The 25741-nt window shown below is 32.5% G+C and overlaps 1 protein-coding gene across 5 annotated transcripts; it reads right to left on the bottom strand.

Annotated features, from left to right (window-relative positions):
- Nucleotides 1–486: 486 nt before the first annotated feature.
- On the bottom strand, nt 487–25313 carry LOC124352881. Of its 5 annotated transcripts, XM_046802597.1 has the most exons (9): nt 24301–25308; nt 21613–21955; nt 14147–14250; nt 8696–8923; nt 7109–7263; nt 5347–5512; nt 3371–3565; nt 2165–2376; nt 487–837 (listed from the first exon to the last, which is right to left on the bottom strand). In XM_046802597.1, the coding sequence occupies exons 3-9, from the start codon at nt 14228–14230 to the stop codon at nt 624–626; spliced, it is 1254 nt and encodes a 417-aa protein (XP_046658553.1). In that variant the 5' UTR covers nt 14231–14250; nt 21613–21955; nt 24301–25308; the 3' UTR covers nt 487–623. The 5 variants fall into 5 exon arrangements, with proteins under 5 accessions (XP_046658553.1, XP_046658552.1, XP_046658554.1 ...); XM_046802596.1 differs by lacking the exon at nt 21613–21955 and having other exon boundaries at nt 24301–25313; XM_046802598.1 differs by lacking the exons at nt 21613–21955; nt 24301–25308 and adding an exon at nt 20582–20623.
- Between the last annotated feature and the right edge of the window lie 428 nt (nt 25314–25741).

Below are 25741 nucleotides of genomic sequence, written 5' to 3'. Positions count from 1 at the left end.
TGAGTGCCATCAGTATCTGGTGAAAAGAACTCTCAACAAACTAAATAAAATATTTATTAAAATATTCACATATTTCTCTAAATTCAGTGTATTCCTTACCATTGACAGTTTTTTTTTTATTATATACATTTTTTGCTTCTGAATTTATAATTTTTCATGTGGATTTACAAATTGAGTTTGAGTTTTTTAGCTTAGTTTCAACAAAATCTATTTCTTTTTAATTGAGATTTTAAATCTTTCTTTGCTCTTTAAATATTTGTTTGAACACATATTATCTTTTAAACAACCTTATATACTGGAGCAAATAAATTTTAGCAATTTATTTTACAGCGACTAAGCAGTTCATATACTGCAGTTCTCTGCGGAGAAACACAGATTGATGTGCAAGTCTGTCAGTGGTGTAACTTGAAAAAATTTTAACATAAAGTAGAAAATGTCTCTCATTCATCCCTCATGGCAGAGCAAATCATAAATAAAAACAAAATATTGTATCTCTAATGTTTTTATTATAACTACAGAGTATGTACAATAAATAAAATTGGCAAGATAGGGAATATGACTAAATTGAAAAATTGCTCATCATCAGTTACAACTGCTCAACAGATACATCAGTATTGTCTTCGTTAGAGGTACCCACGATCTACCAGATCCCGCACCAGTTCAGTCATGCGTCGCTGGCACTCGGGGTTGTACTGAGAGAAGGGGGTGACTGTCCCCTGATCAGCCTCCGTCTGGTAGAGGTCTGGAGCGAGAGTAGAGTCACACGTAGATATGGGGATCATGTCCAGGGCCAGCCCGAGTCCAAAGTGGCTGTGTATCTGGAGCTCCTTCTGGATTCTGGAGAAAACAATTAACAATAGTAGAGTGTTACCAGTCTATACACCTCTCTAAAAAATTCAGATAATACAAAATGTCAGAAATCTTCAATTAAATAATACTTTTAAACTAGTCTACAATTACAAAATCTTTAAATGCACAGAGGACTAACAGATTAGTATATTTTGAAATTTTAATATTGGTTTGTTTCAAACAAAAATGAATTGTGGTTCGTTTAGGAGATTCAATTTGTATTTTCATATGGAAAAGAGTTTTCTAAGTGTTGTGAGTATACTAGAAATGAGTTTTATAAATGATGAGAGCTGGTAAGATCAATTCCAACAGTCAATAAAGGCCACAGACAATGAAGCTTTTGATTATTGCTATCCAACTTCTCCTCTATTATTATTGAATAGATATTTACAGTGCTCAATTTGAGTTGAAACGCACCGGAATGGCTATCCCGGCACCTTTCTCTGAATAAATAAGCACTTTTGATTTCCACAGGAAACTTTACCCTGCACCTCATAAGTATGTAGAAACAGTTTTGGGAGCTCATATTTTCAATGATTAACCCCGACCCCCTTTCTTCTGGGATGTTACACTCCAAATCCCAAGAGGTGAAGCATATTGAGCATATTTAGAAATAGGTTTTAAATCTGGTATCTTAACAGGACTTTATCTCAGTCAGATTATATAAGTGGAATTTTATTGTATTTGGAAAATAAAACAAAAAAAGTACAGATTAAAAAAAAAACATCTACAGCTCAGGCATTTTATTTTATACATTGCTACATTGCAAATTTTTCATTAAAAAATTTGCTATGAGTTTGCAAAAGATTTATCTCAGAATCTGCTGCTAAGAGTCTAATCAGAGTTTTTATATTGAAGCTCTAAACAACCGATTTTTTACTTCAGTATTCTCTTAATGGAAATATCCACAACTTCCTCGTCAATACAACATTCAAATCTTAATTTACTGAAGGCATTCCACAATCATGTCTGATATAAGGACTTTTTATTGATATGCCATTATATCAATACAAACCCATATATTATTACATACATTATGATTGTTAGCTATATCATTACAATAATGGTTCAGACAGGTAACATGAACCAACAATAGAAGCTTTCTAATTAATACTAATAATTTTTCTTGAAATCTTTCATCTTTAAATGGTACATCCAAAGTTTTGTTCTCAACTACACAAAACCACTATGTCCATTTGACGCATCACTCATATATAAAATTGTACTAAGAGAATTCATTTACTGTCTTTTAGAAACTTGTTTAATTTCTCATAACTATCATATTTCCTTTATATAAAATGAAAGCAAAGATTACATAGCAGGGACGTTGTCAGAAAGGCAGTAAGGCTGGCTGCCGGTGTCACAGCCCATCGCAGCCAGGCTGTAACTCAGAGCCGAGCAATACTCAGACAGCAAGGACTGCAGGTGTGTGGCCCGCAACCCGGGGGATGTGCAGGCGTACAAGAAGTTGACCAAGTCCAGTGCAGGTGAGCCGTAGCGCACACATTGGAAGTCCACAAAACACACCTTAAAAATTACAGACCGACTTTTATTTATAGTAAACTATTTATCAAACGTTACTATAAAGTACCTTAGACTGTACATAAATTGGCTTTGTAAATTTCAATGCTCTGTTTAATAAAAAAATCCGGTCCATAAAGACCCTATCCTGAAAATTCTACAACACACCTACAATTGTAACATGTTACATGACGATTTACTCAAACCTTATATGTAAAAAAGCCCTTTACAGATACCATCCTCTTAACAAGGTTCCAAAACCAATCACTGGTTAACTAATTATGACCAACAATGTAGTTGATTTGACTGTAGAAACCTTGTTTCCAAGAGTAAAAATTTAGTTATAATTTGTCTGTATATTAATTTTGGACACAATTGATTTTAATGCTGTTAACACATGTGAATTATAACTTTACCTTCTGAGGTTCTTATACATTGCGATATTACAACATGTTTCATCAACACTATGACATCTTCAAGTATCCACACATCAGCGTTTCGTTTTAGGTTAAAATTAAAAACGCATGGTATACAACACAATAATACATAAAACACCTGAAGATTACACAATTTTGACGAAACACATCAATACATTGCAATACTAAGAAAAGTTTGAAGGTAAATTTATAATTCCTTAATAATATGAATGTTCCAGCAGTAGGAAAGAAATTGTAATCACTTGTATTTTAACACATTTGCTACCACAATAGTAGTGAGTGGTAAAATTTAGCACCGTTTGGTAGATAATTAACACTTACTGTAGGTACTGTTGGAGTAATTTTGAGTAGTATTAGCAGTAATAAAACACATTTTTGTTGGTAGTTTTCTAATAATATGGCATATTCTCTAATCCAGCACCACTACGACCTGATTGCCAGATTGGTGAGAGTCTAATATACATGATTTTTCCCTTTTCATAAATGAAAACCACTGATTCAAAAAATATATTTACAAGTTTAGAGTTGGTGTTAAGAAATATTATCAAAGTAAAGATCCGTACTTCCTCAATTTCTCCACTCTCTGAGTATCGGAACATGATGTTGTTGGTCCAGAAGTCTCCGTGGACAAGAACTGCTATTGGTTCCACTGGCTCCACCTGCTTCATCATCGTCTTAAAAAATGTCTTTTCATCTAAGAACTCTTCAAACTTCTTTAAATAAGTCAACTTCTCAGAATCTTCAAGACCACAATTTACCTGCAATTCCAAAATGTCAGTGTTCACACAGTTCTGATTTAACACATTTGTTGTAAAAACATGCACAGTATAACTCAGAGGAAACCATGAGATTAGCAAGTGGTAACCATAGCACATTCTTTTAGTTTTCTATAAAGCTTAACATTTATATTTTTTTTTAACTGTTTCTTATCATTCAAGGATAAACTTCATTTCAAATTTCAACCCTCAGCACACAGTAATTTAACAGATTTCATGACACGTTAATGATTGTCTGCATTTGCAGTTCTCCATGAATTCTTGTGTTTAATGTGACGATAAAGACATTGAAAATGTCTTGAGAATGACTATAGACATTATTTAGAACTCTAATGATAATTTTTTATATTTTAAAAATGTTCAAATAGATTAAAATCATGGGTATTTGTGGATATATTGTAAGACTAGTAGTTATAATAAGTACTTAGTTTATAGTTTGTTAATGACGGTGGATAACTTGAAAGGATATTAGGATTTTGGATAATTGCCATCGTTATATGTTTAAAAAAGTAAACACTGTTTTGTAGATTGAAATGTACGCTATTCTTCTTGTGTTCTAAACATTGCTTGGGTTCATTCTTTCCTGTATGGACTTCATACTGTCCGTGTACCAGTTTGGTAATTATTATAACTTTGATTGGCAGTCTACTGCCACATTAAAAAAAAGTTTTAGTGTATTTGGGTTTTTTACACCGGAAGAAAAGGGTTAGATTTCAATCCTTGAAACTTAGGTGTTATACATTTTGGTAACATATAACAATAGCAAATGTGCGAAATCCTACTATACTTTCAATAAGCACTTAGTTAAGACCCAAGAGTAAACTCCACATCATATTTCAAGCCTTAGTGCATAGTATTTTTGACGATTTGATGATGAGGTACTGGCAGGGGGGATAGTTTGTGCTAGGCCATTTTCTACTCGACTCATTCCTATTTACTAGCTCTCAAACCACTTGTACGCAGTGTTCCTTATTAGTCAAGCAATATATTAGTTACAAGTTGTACTCTTTAAAAACTGCCAGCAGTATATCACCTAATGCTACCATTGGAGTGGCCAGGAATCCGTGTTGTCTATCTGTCAGTATGGTTATGATGTTGACAACGGTCCTTTAGTCTCCTAAGCACTGCTCTCTTAATTACGTTAGATAAGGTTGGTATGAGAGATATTGGTCCTTACTAGTTACTTGGATCTTATGCACAGCCACGTTTGTTTTTCAGATAGACCTAGGCTATTTTTAAGGCTAATGAAATCAGTACTGTGGCATGAATGGGTTGTCAGTGAATTACTGCAAAAGGAAAGTCCCGAACAACAGTCGTAAAATTGCTAAAAATCAATGTATATAAATAAGTATTCTAATCCATAAAAGCATAAGTTTACTGGAGGGGAGGGGACTGTGCAGAAAAAGGCCAGTTTAGGAAAGAAAATTACATGTTCGTAAACATTGTATCGTAAAAACAGAAATTTTCAAAGTATTAAGTCTACTTCATTGATATTTTATATTGTTGAGAAGCAATTACATATTATATAGTTTTTTTATATCAGGAACATTCACATCATCATCTTAAATGGTTAAATTCAGCATCTGACATATGTTCAACACTTAAAAGGAAATGAAATGATTATTTTTTTCTGAACCAACTGTCACTACTATTTTGTAACATTAATACTTTTTATTGATTTTAAAATTAAAAACTTAACCTTCAACTTAAACTTAACTTTGTTACAGTAGTGTTCTACTATCTACTACCCCACTCATACAGACCATAGCCAGAGCATTCTGTGTGACAGTGGAGTAATAGTCTCTGTAGTATTCCTCATTCTGCTCAGTGAAGAATGTCTCCTGGACACTGGAAGCCACTTGTTCTTGGAATTTCACTGGATCCTGACATTTCATAGCGAGTGATAGGGCGTGAAACCGAGCAATTTCTCTAAGACAAATAACTTTTCATGAGATGTGGCTTCACATTAAATTTTTAGCCATCTTATATGTGAAGGTGGATTTACATTTACAACAGCTTGGTTTTTAGTGAAGACAGTGGCTGATTGGTATACAGCAGTAATTTTTTTGTTCAGAGGTTGGCATCTAAAAAGAGGACACCAGTACTAATTTCATAGGTGCAAGCGAGTGATTACAATCCTTCTTTGACAATATAAATGGTTGCTTTTATTAATTATTTGTGCATATCAATAATATTTTTAATTTAAGAACCAGCTGTAGTAAAACGACCTTGAGTTTTACCCCATAGGAACAATATTTAACCTCAAATACTTTAAAACAGATGAATTCACTACAGCATATACTGTATATAGACTTGATACTGGATGGATTTGTGCATGGACTGGAACTGACACGCTCTGTTCCAAGATTGTTTATTACCTTAAAAAGTCTGAAACCAATGGAAGCATTTATTTGATTCTACATCTATTTTTAATTTTGAATGATTTAGATTATGAATGAGTTAAAGGAAAATTTTTCGAATGTTCAAGATTCTGAATAGAAGAGTATGGGAGAGATATCGATCTCATGCAGAACGGTGATATTCACAATCATAGCTAGAATTCATGGTTGTCTAAACATGAAATTTCATGAAAAATATAGTCAACAAATGAAGTCTCACAAGATATTTTGCCACATGATACAATCACATTTTTGTTCACTAAGTCATGTTTCATAGCCGTGTTTATATAATAAAGTTTTGGTGAGGTAGAAAATGTACTAAATGCAAGAGTGCATTGCTATCCAATCTTGTCACCAATTTTTAACATTTTATACTCTATGTATACAATTATACACAAAAATTCATCAAATTATACTATTGTGTGTGCTAAGGCTAATATGTCATGTGTTCAAATCTTATATTTTTATATTCATTTTGTTTTAAATTGATTTATTGTCCTATTTTCTCCTTGCCATTATGGGTGTTACCCATAAGGCCAAATCCCATGGAGCACCATCATTGAACTCAATGTTCCCTATATAGAAAGTTTCATACAAATTTTCAAATCTGTAAGTCAGTTTTTTAGATATTGTGTGAACAGACAGACAGGCAGAAATTAAATTTCTTAGCCCCACAAGTGGTAGGCCTCGCTAACGCTGAGCCAATTATTTACGCAGTCTTTGGATTTTGCAAAAAGAATTTACATCTAGAAACTTACAATGTTTAATGTTTTTATTTTGCCTCAGCCGTTTAGTTCTTAGTTTAAGAAGAGTGCTCTCTTTTACTTGGCCTTCGTGATCTAAGTGATAACAGTAGAGTTTACAAGATAAAGATTGCAGTTACAGCTTTAACTGATTAAATAGTAGGTGTATTGATGTGTCTATTCTATTCACACTTACCACTCTGTGGTATTGAGAAAATCAACCTATTAATATAAGTGATAAAGCCATTAACAAAGAAATCATGATGAATTTTTAAATAGAACCGTGAATGGATACTCATGATTATTTTTATACATGTTCTAAAAATAAAAATCAATCAAACAATTTATTTAGAATAATCATTATAAAAAATACATTACCGTACCTAAAGACAGCTACGCAATGTTGGAAGTCAAGTCCTGCCTTCCTGTTGCCCATCACAAAGCCTCTTTCCTTAAGATCCTCCAACACTATAACATCTTGTTCTGCCATGAAACACTTTGGCACTGCACTAAACGGCTCTTCAGTTTCAGTTGAACTCTGAAAACAATCTCTCCATTACACAATACATTTAAAATCATACTTATATATTATGGTGTGAATATTATCTTTATTTGAAAAGTTGTATTCTATTTATAAATAGAGATAAACCCACTGATTGGTTAAGGTTTACCTAATATATAAGAGAGTGATTGTGATGAATAAATGAATTAACTCTTTATTTTATCAGATGAATTTAGATTATATATGACGAAAGTATGACACTGGAAGAGTTGATACAATGTGAATCAACACATCTGGAGTGTGGAGTTTAGCTCCAGTTCACACTCCTCTTTGGGCAGCGTCTAGAATCTGACACTGTCACAGACTTGACTCCTAGAGTCATGTTTGTCTGTAGAGATTCAAAACAAGTACAAGACGAATTCCTAACATCGTTTTGAGTGCACTCAACTGTGCACTTAATGAGACAATTAGAACACTTCTTCACCTAGATTACACTATATTTTTATATTTTGTGTCTTTGATGTGTTGAAGTGATTTAAGGATTTTGTTTTGAGCTTCTTCATCACTGAATTGTGTTGGATATCTCCAGATGAATATGACTCCAGATTCCAGGAGTCAAGTCTGTGACAGCGACAGATTCCAGACTCTGCACTAAGAGGAAGGTGGGCTGAAGTTTAACTCAACACTCAGGATTATACACTTCTTTCTTTTATTTAACTTGCTTTAATAAATAAAAGTAATTTGTAATTCTCAAAGAAAACTCATATATTATATCAAAAACAATGAAAAATAACTATACAAACCTAACAACAAAATACAGTTCACAAAAATAAAACAGTACTATTCAGTTTGTATCCTTGTAATAGAAAATTATGCTTAAGATAAGTTCTAAAAATGGTGTCTAAATATAAAACATTAAAATTAAACATTCTATTTTTAATGAAAACAATTTTCACACACAAGACAATTCCACCATAATGGACTCCTCCAGGGTTTGGTTCTTTCCCTTTTTTCTTTGATGTTTATACTAATTACATTCCTTTAATACAATTTATAAAGCCTATCTATGCCAAAGATGTTGTTCCCAAGAGTCACATTTTACAAGATCTTTCCATCTTGATAAGACAGTTAGAGTTCCTTACACCGCATCTGGTAGTGGTGTATTCTACCAATTCATATTAATTAAGAAATTCATATTAAGAATTATTCATATTAATTCTTATGAATGAGAATTTGAGATTCATTAGAGGGACAAAACTAAATCTTGATATCCGAAACTTACTAAATAAGCCTTCCCAGTAAGAATGACTAAGGGCTTTTCCTATTGGAGTACATTTTGATTGCCGTATCTCCAAAGTCCCGCACATTAGACCACTCCGCTACCAGCTCTTGCATGATAAAATTTAAACAAAAACATCAACTTAATTTCCAAATTTGAAAACTTCAAAATAGACACGTCTAATCTTACCTGAAATTCGATGAGGGAAGCAAAAGCTTCCTTGTAGAAGGAAACTTCATTCTGGAAAAGCACATCTGAGCGATACAATTCCCTATGAGAGGGGCTGTCTGGCAGCCTTTTGTAAATGAGAGAACGTTGCCACTCACTCGGTCCACCGTCTGTCATTTTGGTACCACTGGCCATAACACGGTACAATATGGAGGTGTAGTTGTCTCCACGTCCTACAGCTTCGGTTACCTGCCATTCAAGTATATCTATCTATAGATGCATTATTCCTCTTAAAAGGAAAACACATGACAATGACACAATGAAGGAAACACATTATATTACAAGAGGAACTCACTTGTGACACATGAACATTTAACTGTTTTAATCCTAAATTCGTTTTTTAGTTCATATTTTTAGAATTCTTTCATATAAAATAACACAACTAATGAAAATACCTAAATTAAAGTCCTGATACTATTCTTGTACATTTGTGTGTATACTGAATAAATAAAAATGAAAACAAATATATAAAAAGATATAATATATTTCGTATATTCATAAGTTCATAAATGGTTGTTATTAGTTTTACGATAGTTCTTTGAAAATCTAGTACTAAATTTCACATTTTTATATCATTGTTTATCTCTCAACAAGACATCCTTTTGAAGTATAATTTTTAACAGATTTTGCTTGAGAAATGCTAACAATTCCTTTTATGTGAAATTAAAGGTACTTAAAAATATTTTGCATTAAAAAATATTGTTTTATTACAATATAAATTAATGAAGAAAGATTATGAACGTGACCTAATGCATTAACATTAGTAAGTGTGAAAAAATGTATAAATTTATTGAAAAAAGTTAATTTAGTAACATTTTAAAATTTGAACCTAAAAATTATTTTATAAATGAAATAGAAGAAGTAGGTAAAGTATTACAATTTTTGGAAAAAATAGTTCTTCACCATTGATAGCATAAGTGTAAGAACTTTAAAGAGAATTTGTCCTAAAAATATGGATGTTCATACACATATGATAAATTTGAGTTTTCATATGGGGAAATTTCTGGATAGATTTAAATACTTTGTTTGAAGGTTATTTTTGACGATGGAAGGATTGTGAGGGAAACAGGAATTTTTCGGACATTTGCCATCGTTCAGTGAAACAGGAAATCAGTAACACTACTTTTAAGTAACACTGTTTATTAAGTGCATGTTTTTAGAGTTAGTGAAGTTGACAAACAACATGATGGTTGTGATTCGTGACTTAGGTGTGCCACAACGCTTTGGTATGATTTGTTTATTTTAATCTAGTTTTTAATTTTATTATGTATTAGGTTAGTTATTTACCTGAAGAAGAGATCAGATTGCAAACCTCGAAACGTAGTGTTACTGATTTCTTGTTTCACTGAACGATGGCAAATGTCCAAAAAAATCCTGTTTCCTTCAGATTTAAATAGCTGTAGTGGTACCAATACATAAAATGAATTTAATTAACTCATTAATGAATTACTCTAACTATAGATCTATTTCACTAACTTCTGTCCTCTCTAAGATAATTGAGAAAGTAATGAAAGAAAAAGTGTTATGCTTTCTTAAGCTGATCAATTGTTTTAGTAAAAACCAAAATGGTTTAGAACAGATTGCGGCACTGAAATAGTACTTAAAAGTTTTATGAATCATGTGAACAATGGTATAAACCAATATAAATGTGTCAGTGAGCTTTTTTGGACATTAAAACAGTTTTTTTATACTGTTAACCATGGTATTCTGTTAAGAAAGTTGTAAATTGTGGCATTAGGAGAAATTTTTGTCAATAGTTACAAAGTTATTTGATTGAAAGGAAAGAGTGCGTAAAAATAAATGGGGTTCTAAGCAAATTTAGGGTGATCAAACACGGTGTGCCACAGAGTTCAGTCTTGGGTGCAATACTTTTTATAATATATATAAATGACCTGTAATCAGATAAAATAAGAGGTTACTTAACGGCTTTTGCCAATGTTACCGCTCTTTGCTATACTGGTAAGTCATGGGTAGAAATAAATAATCATATAAATAGAGATCTGGAATCATTAAAATGGTGGTTTTCTGTAAATAGATCAGTGTTAAGCTTTGAAAAAACCGTGTGCGCTAACTTTTCCTTACGAAACAATGCATATTTACATCCAAAATTGTTGTATGTGTCTCTTGTTTAAATAGTGGGAAAGAGTGTAGTGAATGTTTGATTATAAGATTGAGTCAAAGCACAAACTACCTAGGAGTTATGATAGGTAGCGAGTTAAGCTGGAAGGAACATCTAAAACTGAAAAGTAAAATAATATAAAGTATTAGATTAGTTTATTTGTTGATAGGTATGTCCCCACAACAAGCAATGCACTCTTGTATTTTGCACTAATACATAGCAGATTATAATATGGGATCGTGTGCTGGGGTGGGGTTTATAGAACAACCTTAAATCCTCTGTTCATTTTACAAAAAAAAGCTTTATAAGAATATTGTTGAAGAAACCAGTTTTGGATGAATCATTTCCATGTTTTATTGCCACTTCAATCTCTTTATGTGTATAACGTTTTGAAAATATTTTATTCCAGGGATGTCTTTAGACTGAATGGAGAAAATGTTTTGAAATCAAAACTTAAAACTCATGATAAGTATTGTGTTTCCAGATCAATCAGCACATACTTTACAAGAACATGTGTTTATATCTCTGAGAATATTTAACAGAGTATCAAGAAGCATGAAAAATAGTTATAGTATCACAGTATTCCTCAAGTTAAGAAAAGATTATTAACAGTCAAATATGTAGAAAAGCTATTAGTGATACAAAAATAAGTAGCCTAACTGAGTGAAATAAAAATTTGTATAAAAATAAAAATATATACCTACTCACTTTATTTATTTATTTTTATTTCATGTATATTCAGTTGTGACCTTTTACATAAGCATAAATAATCAAAAACACAATATGTGTATTAATAAATCAGATAGCGCAAAAATTTAGCCTGCATATGTTACTATACTAATCTTAAAATATCTACAATAGGCAACTGAATGTAAATTATTAGTAGATTCCGTTCTAGAACTTACATAAATTGTTATATCAGAGTGATAGAACTCCAAGTCTGGCTAAGCTGAAAGGACCCTATATTTCCTTCTTAACATGGAAAAATGGATTAAATAGTCCACAGTCAGCCTGGTATAAAGTGGTATAATGTATAAAGTGGCATTTAACTAAATTGCTGTTAAATGCTGATGTAATGGTATGAAGGAAATAAGCAAATTATTATAACCATATCCCAAAATCCATGATTTGTAGTGTTATAATGTTTCCCCCATGGATATTGGTTGATACATTTATGTTTAAAAGTTGTAGGGATTTTTGGGACACCTGGTGTATTTGTTACCTTGGTGGTAACCCAAAAATCCCACCAACTTATTGCAATAAGCAGATTTCTATGAAATCTACCAAACGGTTTACGATGAACTCAAGGTTATTGCAGTGACATCGATGGTGTTACTGAAAATTCACTTGAATTTGAATACTTACCTATAATTCTATCCAGTATGAGTTTATAACAACCTTCATCTTAATTGGACTGTATATATATTATAAAAATAAATAAATATGGTAATAAAAATAAATATGGAAATAAAAATAAATAAATATATATATATATATATATATATATTCAAAGGAGACAATGTTTTAATTTTCCTAACTGGTTTCAGCCAACTTGACAGCTTCGATTACATGGAAGCATTCTAGTCATAGAAAATGTAAGATGATGACTGACGTTATGGATTACTATACAGTGCACTCTGACCTGATGAAAGTTATAAAAGTAAGGATTGGATCGATATAGAGAGTAACATTCTATATGTATTGATAACTACTTGGAAGCTAAACTAACCACAGCTAGAAATATGTTCAGTTTTGGAAAAATCCTCCTTTGGCTGTCAAAATTAAAGACAGTGATGTAACTCTGATCTGTGCAAAATTTCTAAACACTTCACTTCTGTATAAGTTTTGATAAATATTCATTGTGAACAATATCTGAATCAATGCTGTCCAGTGTGTCATTCAGAACCAAAAACTCTCTCAGACTGAGTTTGATGCTATTTCTGCATGCATTATTAAAGGTATATTTGATACAATTCATCCTGTGCTTATATCATTGTTAAGATAAATTTTATTTATAGAGCAGTTTTCCCCCATTTAGAAGACAACGTCAAGTCACCAAAATTCCAAAATTAGGCCCTTGAACTCTTTCTATTTTTAGATAAATTTCTGTTATAAGTGATGTATTAAAAATATTTGAAAAGTAGGCTAATATGCAATTTTCTTTGTAAAGATTGTTTGCCGTCTTATATCATCACATCAGCAAGACTTTTTGAAAGCTTGTTTGACTGCCATAACTTGTGTTCATTTTTAGCAGTAGCTGGTACTGTAGTTGAGTGACGAGGACATGTCAATACTTGACTGCAAAAGGTCTTGAAATTACTTGTATCGTGAACTGTAACACCCTGCTTTTTGCTGATGATTATTAAAATTTCTAAAGTGTGAGCTGAAATCAATGACATGTCCCTGAAGCTCAGAAAACCCTTTGTTCTTTTTATATGAAATGAAAGGTATTAGTTGGATTGAGAAGATTAACAATCTCACAGAAAAGACAGAAAACAGAAGTCTCATTGAATGTTCACAGCCTAACCCAACTACTGCCAGATCTATCAACTAAAGTGGCAGGATATAGAACATATCTAGCAAGTTCTGATGACACATCCTAGTTACTAACCTCTGGAGTTTGGATTATCTTTATCCAGCACATTCCATACTTCGTTAATTAACTTGAAGCATTTCATAACACTTAATGAAGTTGTTTCCAAAATGTTTTGGATATTCTCTATAAATATAACATAGTTAAAAGTTCTTATAAGTGTACCAATACATACCACCTCAAAAACAGTACTAGAGCACACCACAGCAAAATAGACTACCTGTAATTGTTGCATTTAACCCTCCCTCTATATCCCACACCCAACATTGTTGCCAGTTTTACGTGTATGAAAAATTTCTGATCCGGAGAAACATCAGAGAACAGCTTATGTTAGACTATTTTGGTGTGAGCTGCTCTAGAACAATTTTAATGTTGAGATATTTCGGCTTCACTGAACTGAAATTGATGTTCCTTCATAAAAAGTTTCTTTTCTGTAGAACTTACTTGAAAATTAATTAATCTTTTCCTTGTGTGAAAAGCATTGTGCTCAACATTTAAATTTTCTAGCTCAACTTACTTTGTTATTATTCTAAGAAATAAAAAAGTGTTTATTTTGAAGCTACAAAATTATGTATTGTAATTAATTATATTTTGCCACAATTTAGACAAACAGTAGCACTTATCAAGGACAAATTCCAATCGTCACACTGCACTCTATGTGTATAGTCTGGTAACAAACAGAATTGTAATCACTGCTAACCTTGAAAGATAAGATTGTGACATCATGTTCAGTCTGGGACACCAAGTCTTGCAGGAACTGCAGAGTGATCTTGTGGCCCTCCATGACATCCCCACCACAGCCACCTGTACAGAAAAACAACACTGCTGACTATACAGTCAGTGGCCAGCTCCAAGATAGCCCATATGACCTTGAATATGCAACACTCATTCTGAACAGCTGTCTGGGAATACTTATGATGCTAGAGTGGCATGACTGTAATTGTTGCTTCCTCTTTATATAACCCATTACTCTCTGACAATTGTTTTTAAATTGGGTCAGGAGAAATAACTTTAAATAAATTATAGCTCACTATTAAAAATGGGAAAATCTCAAAGTACTACACAATATTTTTGCTCGTTTAGAACATTCATTTCCCAATATAATAATTATTTCGTTAGATCAAACAAAATTAAGTTTATCACAGAATAATGTGAATTGCCACCCAGCAACTATCTCATTATACAGGGTGGAACAGAGAAACGGGAAATTTTGAAATCATAATAATAAACCAATGAATTGTACAAACAGCTTTATAATGCTTAAAATGTGTTAGGCAAGAGTGAAAATTACATGAGAAATGTTGGAAATATCAATAAAGCTAAAGTCACTTTAAAAAAATAACATCAGCTAAGTGCTGTCCATTGCGCCTAACACATTCATTCTATCGATTTCGAAGACTTATCATTGTGTGACGTAACGTGTTCTCTGGGATGTTGGCGACGTGTTCTTCAATCTGAGTCTTAATCTCAAGAAGATTTCTTGGCCTAGTCTGGTACACAACGCTCTTTAGATATCCCCATAGAAAGAAGTCGCATACTGAGAGGTCTGGAGACCGTGGAGGCCAAGTGACGTTAGCGTTCCTTGAAATTATGCGCTCCCCAAACAAACGCCTCAGTGCTGCCATTGACAGATTGGTAGTGTTTGAGGTGGCTCCATACTGTTGAAACCAGGTTTGGTGAATGTCAATATCTGAAAAAGCATGAAGCCGTGGAGCAAAAAATGTCTCCAGCATATGAATGTAAAGTTCAGATGTGACAGTTACAGTGGAACCATTACCATCCTGAAAGAAGTAATGTCCAATTATCCCTCTACAAGAAACTGCACACCATACAGTAACTTTAAGGCCGTGTAACGGACGTTGATGAAGTTCACCGGGATTTCTCCGAGCCAAGTAACGCATATTCTGCTTATTGACATGCCCATTTAAATGAAAGTGGGCCTCATCAGACATCCAAAGATTTTCAATTAAATTTGCGTCCTCATTGATTTTAGTCAGTAGCTGTTCACAAAATTGTAAGCGTAAATCACCGTCATTTGGTTTTAGAGCTTGAACAATCTGAAGCTTGTAAGGATGAAACTGCAGGCCGTGCAATATTCTTTGCACACTCTGATGCTCAAGTCGGAATGATAAGGCGATTTTTCGTACAGAACGACGCAGACTCCTTTCCACTGTGACTCGCCCTGCATCAACATTTTCTGGAGTTTGAACAGTCACTATACGCCCAGGAGGTTTTTTTTCTTTAAGGCCGAACTAGTCTCTTGAAAATTCCGAACATGATGATAAGGCATGTAAAGAAGGAACTCAACCGCAGGGAGGAATATCATAATAGCGTCGGAACACTCGTTGTGCAGCTGTTACACTGTCTCCATTTTTGTAATACGCTTTCACGGCAACGGCATGCTCCGCATCACTCCATTGCTCCTTCTTAACTAAATGACGGTTACTTGGCATCATGACTTCGGTCCCCAACTCCTACGAGACTTGCAGGTGTACCAATGATAACTTCAAAATTTCCCGTTTCTCTGCGCCACCCTCACAGTACAGCATTTAAATACACACCAAATAAATAAATGTCTACCTTTAGAGAAACAATCATAATAATTGTAAATACTTAATGGATATCAACTACATTTTATCATGCACATATAATAAATTCAACTTTTTAAAATTCTATACGAGTAAATTAACATAGATGATAAGAAATCATAAAATTTTGCAAGAAAGTCAAAATAATTTTTATATAAACAATTATGATTTTATTTCAACCCTAATATAATATGCCATAAACTGTTAATCAAAACTAATTTTAGGTTTAATTCAGGGAGTGCTCTTAATTTTAACTAACAAGGCTTCTATGTATCAATGGTTGTCACATTATATCATAATTTCTGTATAGTTAATGATCAAAAGTACTATTTTTGAACTGTTGCCTCTGCAAGACAAGAATAAATGTGCAGTGTATAAGAAAACAAACTAGTTTTTTGTGGAATTGGTAATGAATGTCCCTTAAAAAAATAAATATCAAGTTATACTAGCACTACTAACAAAACTACTTACATGGATTACAGAATGGGATGGTAACAAAGTGTTAAAATTATCAAATAATGATTGTTTACATGTTTTTCTTTAGTCTGTCAGACATAAAACAAACTATCAGTTATGTAAATAACAGTTACATCAGTGTCCCCAACCAGATAAAGCGATTGCAAACAGTTTGAAAGTTAACGTCTTTACTACATAGACTCAACTTATTTTTCAATACCTACTTAAAAATATTTTAATTGAAAAAATTGAGAGCACAAGCTGAAATAAATTTATTGGGTTGTTATGAGGAATTATGATTAGCCTCTCAAAAATCAAGTTTTGATTTTGGTGGTGAAGTAAAACACCTCCTTTCATCAGGGTTTGTGTACATTTACTTTACCAAAAACATCAATTGTGAATAAATTAAGAATATTTCTATGTTACTGGAATAAAATAGAATATACACTAACCACTACATGTAATTAAAACATTTAAATTAATTGTTACAAAAACTTTCTCAAAAGAGTTAGAGTTGTAAACTTTCTCTAACATGTTTTTATAAAACAAATAAGTAGATATTTTAATTACTGCCAAAACATTTTTTAAATAATACAATTTTTGAAATTACTTTGTTTGGTAACAAATATTTTTTTAAATAATTATTATTGACAACAGAAGCAAATCTTGTTTTTACACTAATATTGAAATCTTAGATACGTAAAATTTTAATTCTGAATGCAACATTTTTCTCTGGATTTTTAGTGCAATGATGACTCTTTCTTTTTTTGTCATACCATATTATTTATTGTATTATCAATTTCTTTACTCAAACATTATACAGGGTGGAAAAAAAAGTATGGAAACGCTTTCACTAATTTTGTATGGCTTCACTTATACAAATTAAAATTTTGTACATCACCACTTGTATTAAGAACCTAGTTTTTTGAGACCCAGTGGGGATTTTTTATCTTTTCAGGGGGTCGGCCCTTGAGGAGTCGGACGAAAATCTTAAATGTAAGCATAGGCCGAGTTTGGTATCAAATTAAAGGTCTAGTAAAGAGAAACTCATTACCGCAAACCGCACTTAAAAAGGTTGACCCTATCCAGAGTACGGGCCGTTTGAATTTCATAAATAACGTTTGATTAATTTATTATTTCTCCGCAATTTCACAGTCTCAAGTAAACTGTTTCTGACTGAAAATGACACTTTATGGAACACAATTATCCAAAAGAAATTTAATTAAAAATTATCTGTGTATTACAAAAAATAACCATACCTTTTAAATGAGGTGCTCAAACTGCTCTCCGAACACTTTTTGGGCAATGAGCTAGTCTATTATAAAAACCTACTGCAGTCACATTTTGAAGCATCTCGGGTGTAATTCTTCTTGCTTCTTCTAATAAACAATTTGTCAGCTCCTCAATGTTGGCTGGTTTAGTTTTATATACATTATCTTTTAAGAAGCCCCACAAAAAGAAATCTAGTGGATTAAGATCCGGTGACTTAGGCCGGCCACTCAATGGTACCCCTGCGACCAATCCAACGGTTAGGAAACACTTCATCTAACAGATTGCGCACCCGAAAATAGTAATGGGGGCGGTGCTGCTCCACCTTGCTGAAACCATACTGCATTAAAATTTGCCCCAAGAAGAGCACGCACTGCTGGCAAAATGTTATTTGTCAACATATTGAAATAAATTTCGCCTGTTGATTTCCATCTATCACAAACGGTCCTACAATGTTATTGTTTATTATTCCAGCCCACATATTCACTTTCTGAGGCCTTTGTGTGTGGCCTTCTATCATCCAGTGTGGATTATGGTTGGCCCAGTAACGGCAATTATGCCTATTAACATGTCCATTAACAAAGAATGTAGCTTCATCTGAAAACAATATCGAACTTAAAAAATTTTGAATTTCGTCACACTTTCTCATCATTATTTCGCAAAATTCAGTCCTTCGATCAAAATCATCCTCTGAAAGTTCTTGGGTTAGGGTTACTTTAAAAGGTGATACTTGTTTTTGTGTAAAACATTCAACACTGAGGTATGGCTCATATCAAGATCTTCTGCAGCCACTCTGGCCGAGGTGCTGGGATTTTCAACAAATGTTTGGAGTACATCCAAAGATTTTTGTTCATTTGTTGCCGATTTAGGCCTGCCACTTTTGACTGTTCTAGTTTCTTCAAATCTTTTTACTGTCTTAAACACTGTTGACTTACTAATTGGGGTCTATCAAGAAAAGTGTCATTAAACAAATGCGCTGTTTCTTCATAGGGACGAACTAGATATCCATACCCACGCATCATAAGCAGCGTGATTCTCTCAAACTCACTAAGTGACATTGCTTTTAAAACTAGTAGAATAAAATGTAAACACTTAAGTAAAAAAATGTATAACTATTGCAGTTTTTCTAGTGAAGGACTTTCAACTTTATCTTACGTGAACGAAATTATAACGTAGACTAAAAACCAAGCTGATATTAAAAATACAAAACTGTGGAGTTTTGCTGTGACAGTACTGTTTGTATTGCCTAAACCATTTTATGTTTGCCTGAGATAAAAGGGCTGGAGGGACTGGACCTTGACCTCATGTTGATAAGGAGTTACGGTGGTATTATTGAATACTCTCAGTTTCTTGAAGACAAGACAGGAAAACCCCTATTTACTGTTATCCAACAAATGGAAAGGAAAAAAAAAAAATAATTTTTTTTGTAAATTGTTTTTCAAATTTACATAACCGACATAAAACATTACTACTGAAAGTAAATTAGTTACTTCACAAGACAAAATTACTAAAACTTCTTTCTCATGAAATTCATACGGCCCGTACTCTGGATAGGGTCAACCTTTTTTAAGTGCGGTTTGCGGTAATGAGTTTTCTCTTTACTAGAGACCTTTAATTTGATACCAAACTCGGCCTATGCTTACATTTAAGATTTTCGTCCCGACTCCTCACGGGCCGTCCCCCTGAAAAGATAAAATGTCCCCACTGGTCTCAAAAACTAGGTTCTTAATACAAGTGGTGATGTTACAAAATTTAATTTGTATAAGTGAAGCCATACAAAATTAGTGAAAGCGTTTCCATACTTTTTTTCCACCCTGTATATTCAACCTATTATGGTATTCCTCTTCAAAAGAAAATTTACAAGGAATCTTTATTTTACAAAAAAGAGTGATTATGTATATAAAAAATTTGAAGTATAATGAATCATGCAGAAATTCTTTCCGGTTAAACAAACTTCTAACTGTTCCATCAATTTATATATCCGAAACCATTCTTTATAATTTTGAAAATAGGCTATTAGAATAAAATATCATGCACATATAATTCTAGCACACAGTATAGAAACACATTTTCTACCGTACAAAACTATATGAAACCAAAATAATTTATATCGCTAGGAAGTTTTTTGAAAAGCTCCCTCAGTCCCTGAAGAACTTAGCCCATACAACCAGTTTTAAAACTTAACTTAATAAATGACTGGTCAATGTTATTACAGCTTCCAAGAGCTGCTGCTATCCCGAGGGGTGGTCAATGCTGTCAAACAGCCTAGGGATTGAGATGTGTATTAGTTTTTTTAATTTATAACATTAGTGCACTTTGTTATACTTTCTGGCAAACTTGCATGATGTGTATAAATTAATTTGTTAAGATTGTAATTGTGTTGTAAACGACCTTTATACCCTGAAATAGGGTTTTTATTAGAGAAATAAATGTATTACCATATTTTCTTTCATAGTTTATTGTGTTACACTTTCAGTTGTTAAATATTCTAACTACTATTATACAACTAAAATTTAAAAAAATTAGATCATTTCTGATATCAAACTATTGAACAAATATTGTTTTATGACTTCCAATCGATAGTGGTTATATTCCAACTCAATGGTTTGTATTTTTCTTAATGATGAAAGTAATAGAGATATAAATTAGTAGTCACATAAAATAAAGACAAAACCATATTAATAGTCCGAGGTGATAATCTATGGATTTTAATTAGTCAAAATATAATTAACAATACATCATTAAGAAACTTATATTATTAATGTGTTTATACAAAAATTAAAATAAACTGTTACCCAGACTAACTCAGAGCTGTAACTCACCAGCTGTCACAACGGCTTACTGATCTATGTGGGCCCAGGGACACGGATCAGTGGGATACAGGAAGGTACCACTTAATCAAACTGAATCGCGTTCAATATAATCTGGTTTACGAACCTCTTAATGTCTACTCTGGCACCACTAAAAGACACATATAGGGTGGTCCGGTCCCAATACCGTCCTGCTATGCCTTACAGTTTAGGTTCATTAATACATTTCCTTCAAATTCACAAACAGAAATAAATATGGAAATTTATAATGATAAACATTATTTACAAAACAGAACAACATATCTCTTGCGGTCAGTTAAATTTCTAAATAGTTATAAATTTCAATACGGTAAACAATAGCTGAACTTTTACAATTTATTGTTCTCATAGTTTTCTACTTAACATCACCAAACATGACTCCAAGAGACTAAAACCACCCTTAGTTCTACAGTTTATACAGTATGTGTATATAGAGTTCTTGATTTCTAGAATTAGAAGTGGTGGACTGTAATCACCCAGGGTCTAGGTGCCATGGAATATCTTCCAGAAAATAGGGGTTCAAGGGCCCTCCCTCAGAAAACATTGAATATTAGGTCTCACAACAGTGTATTTATACATTTCTGAAGTGCAAGGTACAGTACATTTATTGTGCATAAAATGATTTTTCATTTTCATTTTTCGTATATACCTTTAAAATTTAATGTCACAAGATAGAGGTTGCAATTTGGAAATTTAAAGTTTTACTTTACACCCTGTATGTATATATACATATAACATATATATACACATACAGGGTGTAAAGTAAGGGGAGCCAACTTTAAATTTCCAAATTGCAACCTCTATCTTGTGACATTAAATTTTAAAGGTCTATTCAATAGAAACACAATGACATGAAAAAAAACATCTCTACAATGTTCCTACCAAAATTTATGGGCAAATAACTCCTTACATTGTAATGGCACCTAAAAAAAGTGTCTAAGACACCTATTAACAAAACTATGCACAAAAAAATCTCCTATTACATAAAGGAATAAGTTGGGCACCTCTTCCCTGCTTCAATGTAATAAGTGCTCTAACTGTTGACCTTCAACTAGCTGTGTGTAAAAAGCTGAGGCATTAGAAATTGACTCTCGAGAAATTAATTGAGCCTTTTCTAAAATTGTTACTTGTAAGCTGTGGACATCAATTGACTTCGTTTGGTAGACTAAATTTTTCATGTGGCCCCAGAAGAAACATTTCAGTGTATTGAGGTTAGATCTTGCTGGCCATTCCACAGTTCCTTCATAATATCCACCTTCTTGGGAAAATATTCTCCAAATATTGTCGCACATTTGGGCCATAATGTGGGGGTGCACTATCTTGATGAAACCAAATGTCTTCAGTCTCCTGTACAAACATGTGTTGAAATGCAGGCACAATTTGATTGGCAAGCATCTACAAGTATAAATATTTTTCAGTATTTAAATTTCTGTCAATTACGAAAGGTACAACTAACATGTTGTTAATTATTCCTGCCCAAACATTAGGGCCAAATACAGAATCTGGAAGTTATAAATGGTTTCAAACCTCCAGAGCCGAATTTGATGAAACTGTGCATACACATTCGAGAAATAGTCCTCTATATTACATTAAAACCCTCATTCTTAGGCTGCACCTATTTTCAAAACTATATTGATGTTACGGCCCAATTGCTGAGTATATAAGTTATGGATGGTCCTGTGCCTTGAAAACGTACAAGCCGATTTTGATTAACTTGGCATCAACACTCAATACATAGTCTATTATATTATATTACCACCCTCATTCTGAGGTGGCACCTAATTTCAGAGTTATATTGCTTTTACAGGCCAAATACAAAAGTTATTAATGGTTTCGTACCTCCAAAACCTACAAACTGATTTAATAAAACTTTGCATGCACATTGAAGACCTAGTTCTCTATATTATATAATAACCCTCATTCTTTGGCCGCATATTTTTGGAGCTATATCGGTTTTTTAAACGCTAAATACAGAATCTGCAAGTTATGGATGGTCTTGTACCTCAAATACTTACTACCTATACAATAGTAGTGTTTTTACTTTTGACAGTATTCTTGATAATACACCTGCAACTTGAATTATACTTGTAGGCAAGTTTTTTTGTCACCTGGCGTTACTCAGGAGGCAAGTGTGTTAAATAAGAATATAAATATATCACTTTTTTCTGATATACGTTGTAAAACATAGGAAACCATTTTTTATTTAAAGCATGATTAAGAAATCTCTAAGGAATGTTTACCATTACACAGGATCAAACAAGTTTAACTCCTATCATTTGTAGGGTCTGTATTTATTTATACTCATCTCCTACAATATTTATCTCTTATTCAAGGAGCAAACATTACATATTGGCACTAACCAATAATTGACATTATTGGTCACAGAAAATTATTTCAAGCAATTGAGGAGCAGCCATTAGATGTTGGTGCTAAATTAACATTATTAGTCACAGAAAATGATTTCAAACAATTGAGGAGTAGCCATTATATGTTGGTGCTAACTTGACATTATTGGTCACACATAATTCGTGCAATCAAGAGGCAGCCATCACAAGCTGTACTAAGTGAAACCCTCTAATTTCAAGCAACATATTATTTTTGTAAGTGAGTTTTCCAGTATTGTCTACACAGGGCATAGAAAACTCTCATATCTGATTTATTTTAAATATTACTCTCTTTTGGTATATCATTTGGTGAACATTTTGGTTTTAATATGCAATACCATCTTGAACATGCAGATCATTTGACACCTTCACTTTCTTTATCATATGGTATTATGGTAGTAAATTCTTTATTACACAACAACCATATATTTATCATGCTTTTTGGGTGGAGCAACAATTCCTTGTAAGCTCCATAGCTGTTTGGAAAAAAGGTTAAACAGATATGCTATTGCTGTTCATTAACTGCTCTATAAAATAAATAACAAACACCCCACACTGGATAAATATATTGGAAAAATCTCAATCCTTTGTCTACATTTTCCACTGTTTTATTACATTTGCAAAAAAAAAAATTAACTAAATAACCTTTTTTCTGCAGTCTATAAGACTGAAGTTAATTTTTCAAGATCATCCTGAGGATCTATGTATGACAATGTTTTGTCTTTTACATTATCATAAACAAGAACCCAGTTAATTCCCAAGCTTAATCTGTATCTTTCATCATAAATTTAAAGTAGTAATAGAAAACTGATTGAAACAAAAGGTAATTTATTCTGTACATGAATATTTGGCCTGTGAAACTAGTGATAAAAGTTTGTAATTAAGTTACATTTTTTTATACTCACTTTACTCATAATACATCTACATTTATATTATTTTGTAATTTTAATGATGTGCATCTTTATATATTAAATTAGTTATAAGTTTGTTGTTATTGTTGACTATTTTATATTTTTATATTAGATTCTTGATTGTTTTATTATTGCTATTGTTATTATACAATACAATATTGACTTTGTCCATTGCACAAATTGTGTTTAAAGACAATAACATTTTTGATTCTGAATATAACTAATGTTAACGGGAAAAAAAACAATTTGGTTGTTTGCTCTGTAATTATTGGGTTTTGTAACACATAGTGGTCTCTAGCATAATCTTTGCCTCTCTTAAGAACATTAGAAGCAACATTGTCATGCAATAGTATGCTGTTTGTATTTGGGTTAGCAATCTGAGGAATAAAATTAATACCTGCAATGACATCTGAAGTAATCCATATCTCCAATATTTGCATATCTTCTATGTACATATAATATTTTCTTGTTGTTGGACCTTCCAAGATACAACAAGATAGTCGGCCTCACTATACAAGGGTACATAGAAATCAAGATCATCAATTACACCATTTGAAAAAACTTTTATTAATTGTGTCTACTTGTGACTGAGACATGACAACCTCTTGCTGGTCCATACGCTGAATATATCGTGAGTTAAAGGATGTTTTTAGCCTTCTTTCTCATCTTTGCCACATTTTCTCAACAATATCCATGTTATCATGACAATCTATGGCATTCCAATTAATGCAAGATTTAAGAGCAGATTCGCTTTTAAATTTTAGTCTCTTATTGAATTCTGGGTCACCTTCATGTTTCCGTTTACCATGTGCACATCCTTCTTTGAGTATGTTCATAGTTATTTCTTTATTTAAATTGACATAACACGTTCCCTTACCTTGTGAATAAATCCACTAGGATTTAGCTGTTTGTTCCCCGCAAGAATAATGTGCTTTACTTGAAAAAAACCCAATTTTCTACAGGGCCATTGCTCATTCTTTGTGAACAAAGATTCTCTGTATATGTTTGAAGCAACAAACCAGACCATAAAGGCAAGTATAGTGAATATGGATTTATAATTAAATTTGCCAATTTAGGATTGTAGTATATGTTTTCTCTCCTAGATGCATTATGATGAGCAGTAGAGTCTTCATTATTCTCATTGTTATTAGCCTCTGAGCTGTCTAAATTTATGAAAACATTACAATGTGTCTCGTTTTCTTTTTGTGGTTCTTTGATGTTCAGCACTGTCATAACTTCAGTTTCAATTGCTTTCATTAACCAGGAGAGTTCACTTCTAGCTGGTATATAGCTTCCAGTCAAACCCACACTGAGCACAGCAAAAACCGATATGTCACTTATCTATTTGTACAATCAATTTTTAAAATGTATGACATTATATTATATTGGAACTAGACCCATCAAAGGCTGCAGTAACCTATAATAAATGGTCACCAACGCAATCAAATCATGATTATTAATAATTATAAATATTGATACTATCGAATAAATTTATATTTCATTTATGTAGTGAGTAGATTAGTGACACCGGCAAGAACAATGGTGATGAACATGCAGTTATTGTCTCAAAATGTATTTTTAAACATTGAACAATGTTTTAAATGGCTACAAGATAATGACCTAGCCCCTTTAAATCCAAAGTGTCCAGTTTGTAACTTAGTGAGGAGATGTAAACTAGAATTAAAGGTGGAAATCAAATAGTGTTTCACTGCAAGAAAAGTCAGAACAAACACAACGTATCAAAAAACTGGTAATCTTGAGAAGATTTTTTTTTGACAATTTTAAATTTGGTATTATGGATATATTGAAAAATGGATATACTATTATATTTGAAATCA

This window comes from Homalodisca vitripennis, chromosome 1 (genome assembly GCF_021130785.1).
Source record: "Homalodisca vitripennis isolate AUS2020 chromosome 1, UT_GWSS_2.1, whole genome shotgun sequence".
Lineage (NCBI taxonomy): Eukaryota > Metazoa > Arthropoda > Insecta > Hemiptera > Cicadellidae > Homalodisca > Homalodisca vitripennis.
The sequence above is the reverse complement of the archived record's forward strand: the minus strand, read 5'-3'. Positions and strand labels throughout refer to the sequence as shown.

Bases quoted from the DNA above. Each gene is read 5' to 3' on its own strand.
- LOC124352881 (XM_046802596.1), bottom strand. From the start codon at position 24,358: ATGTACATAGAAGATATGCAAATATTGGAGATATGGATTACTTCAGAT. The intron at 5,513-7,108 runs GTACGGTAATGT...TATTTGTCTTAG, and splicing joins CATTGCGTAGCTGTCTTTAG to AGAAATTGCTCGGTTTCACG. The intron at 3,566-5,346 runs GTCTGTATGAGT...TTGGAATTGCAG, and splicing joins CACAGAATGCTCTGGCTATG to GTAAATTGTGGTCTTGAAGA.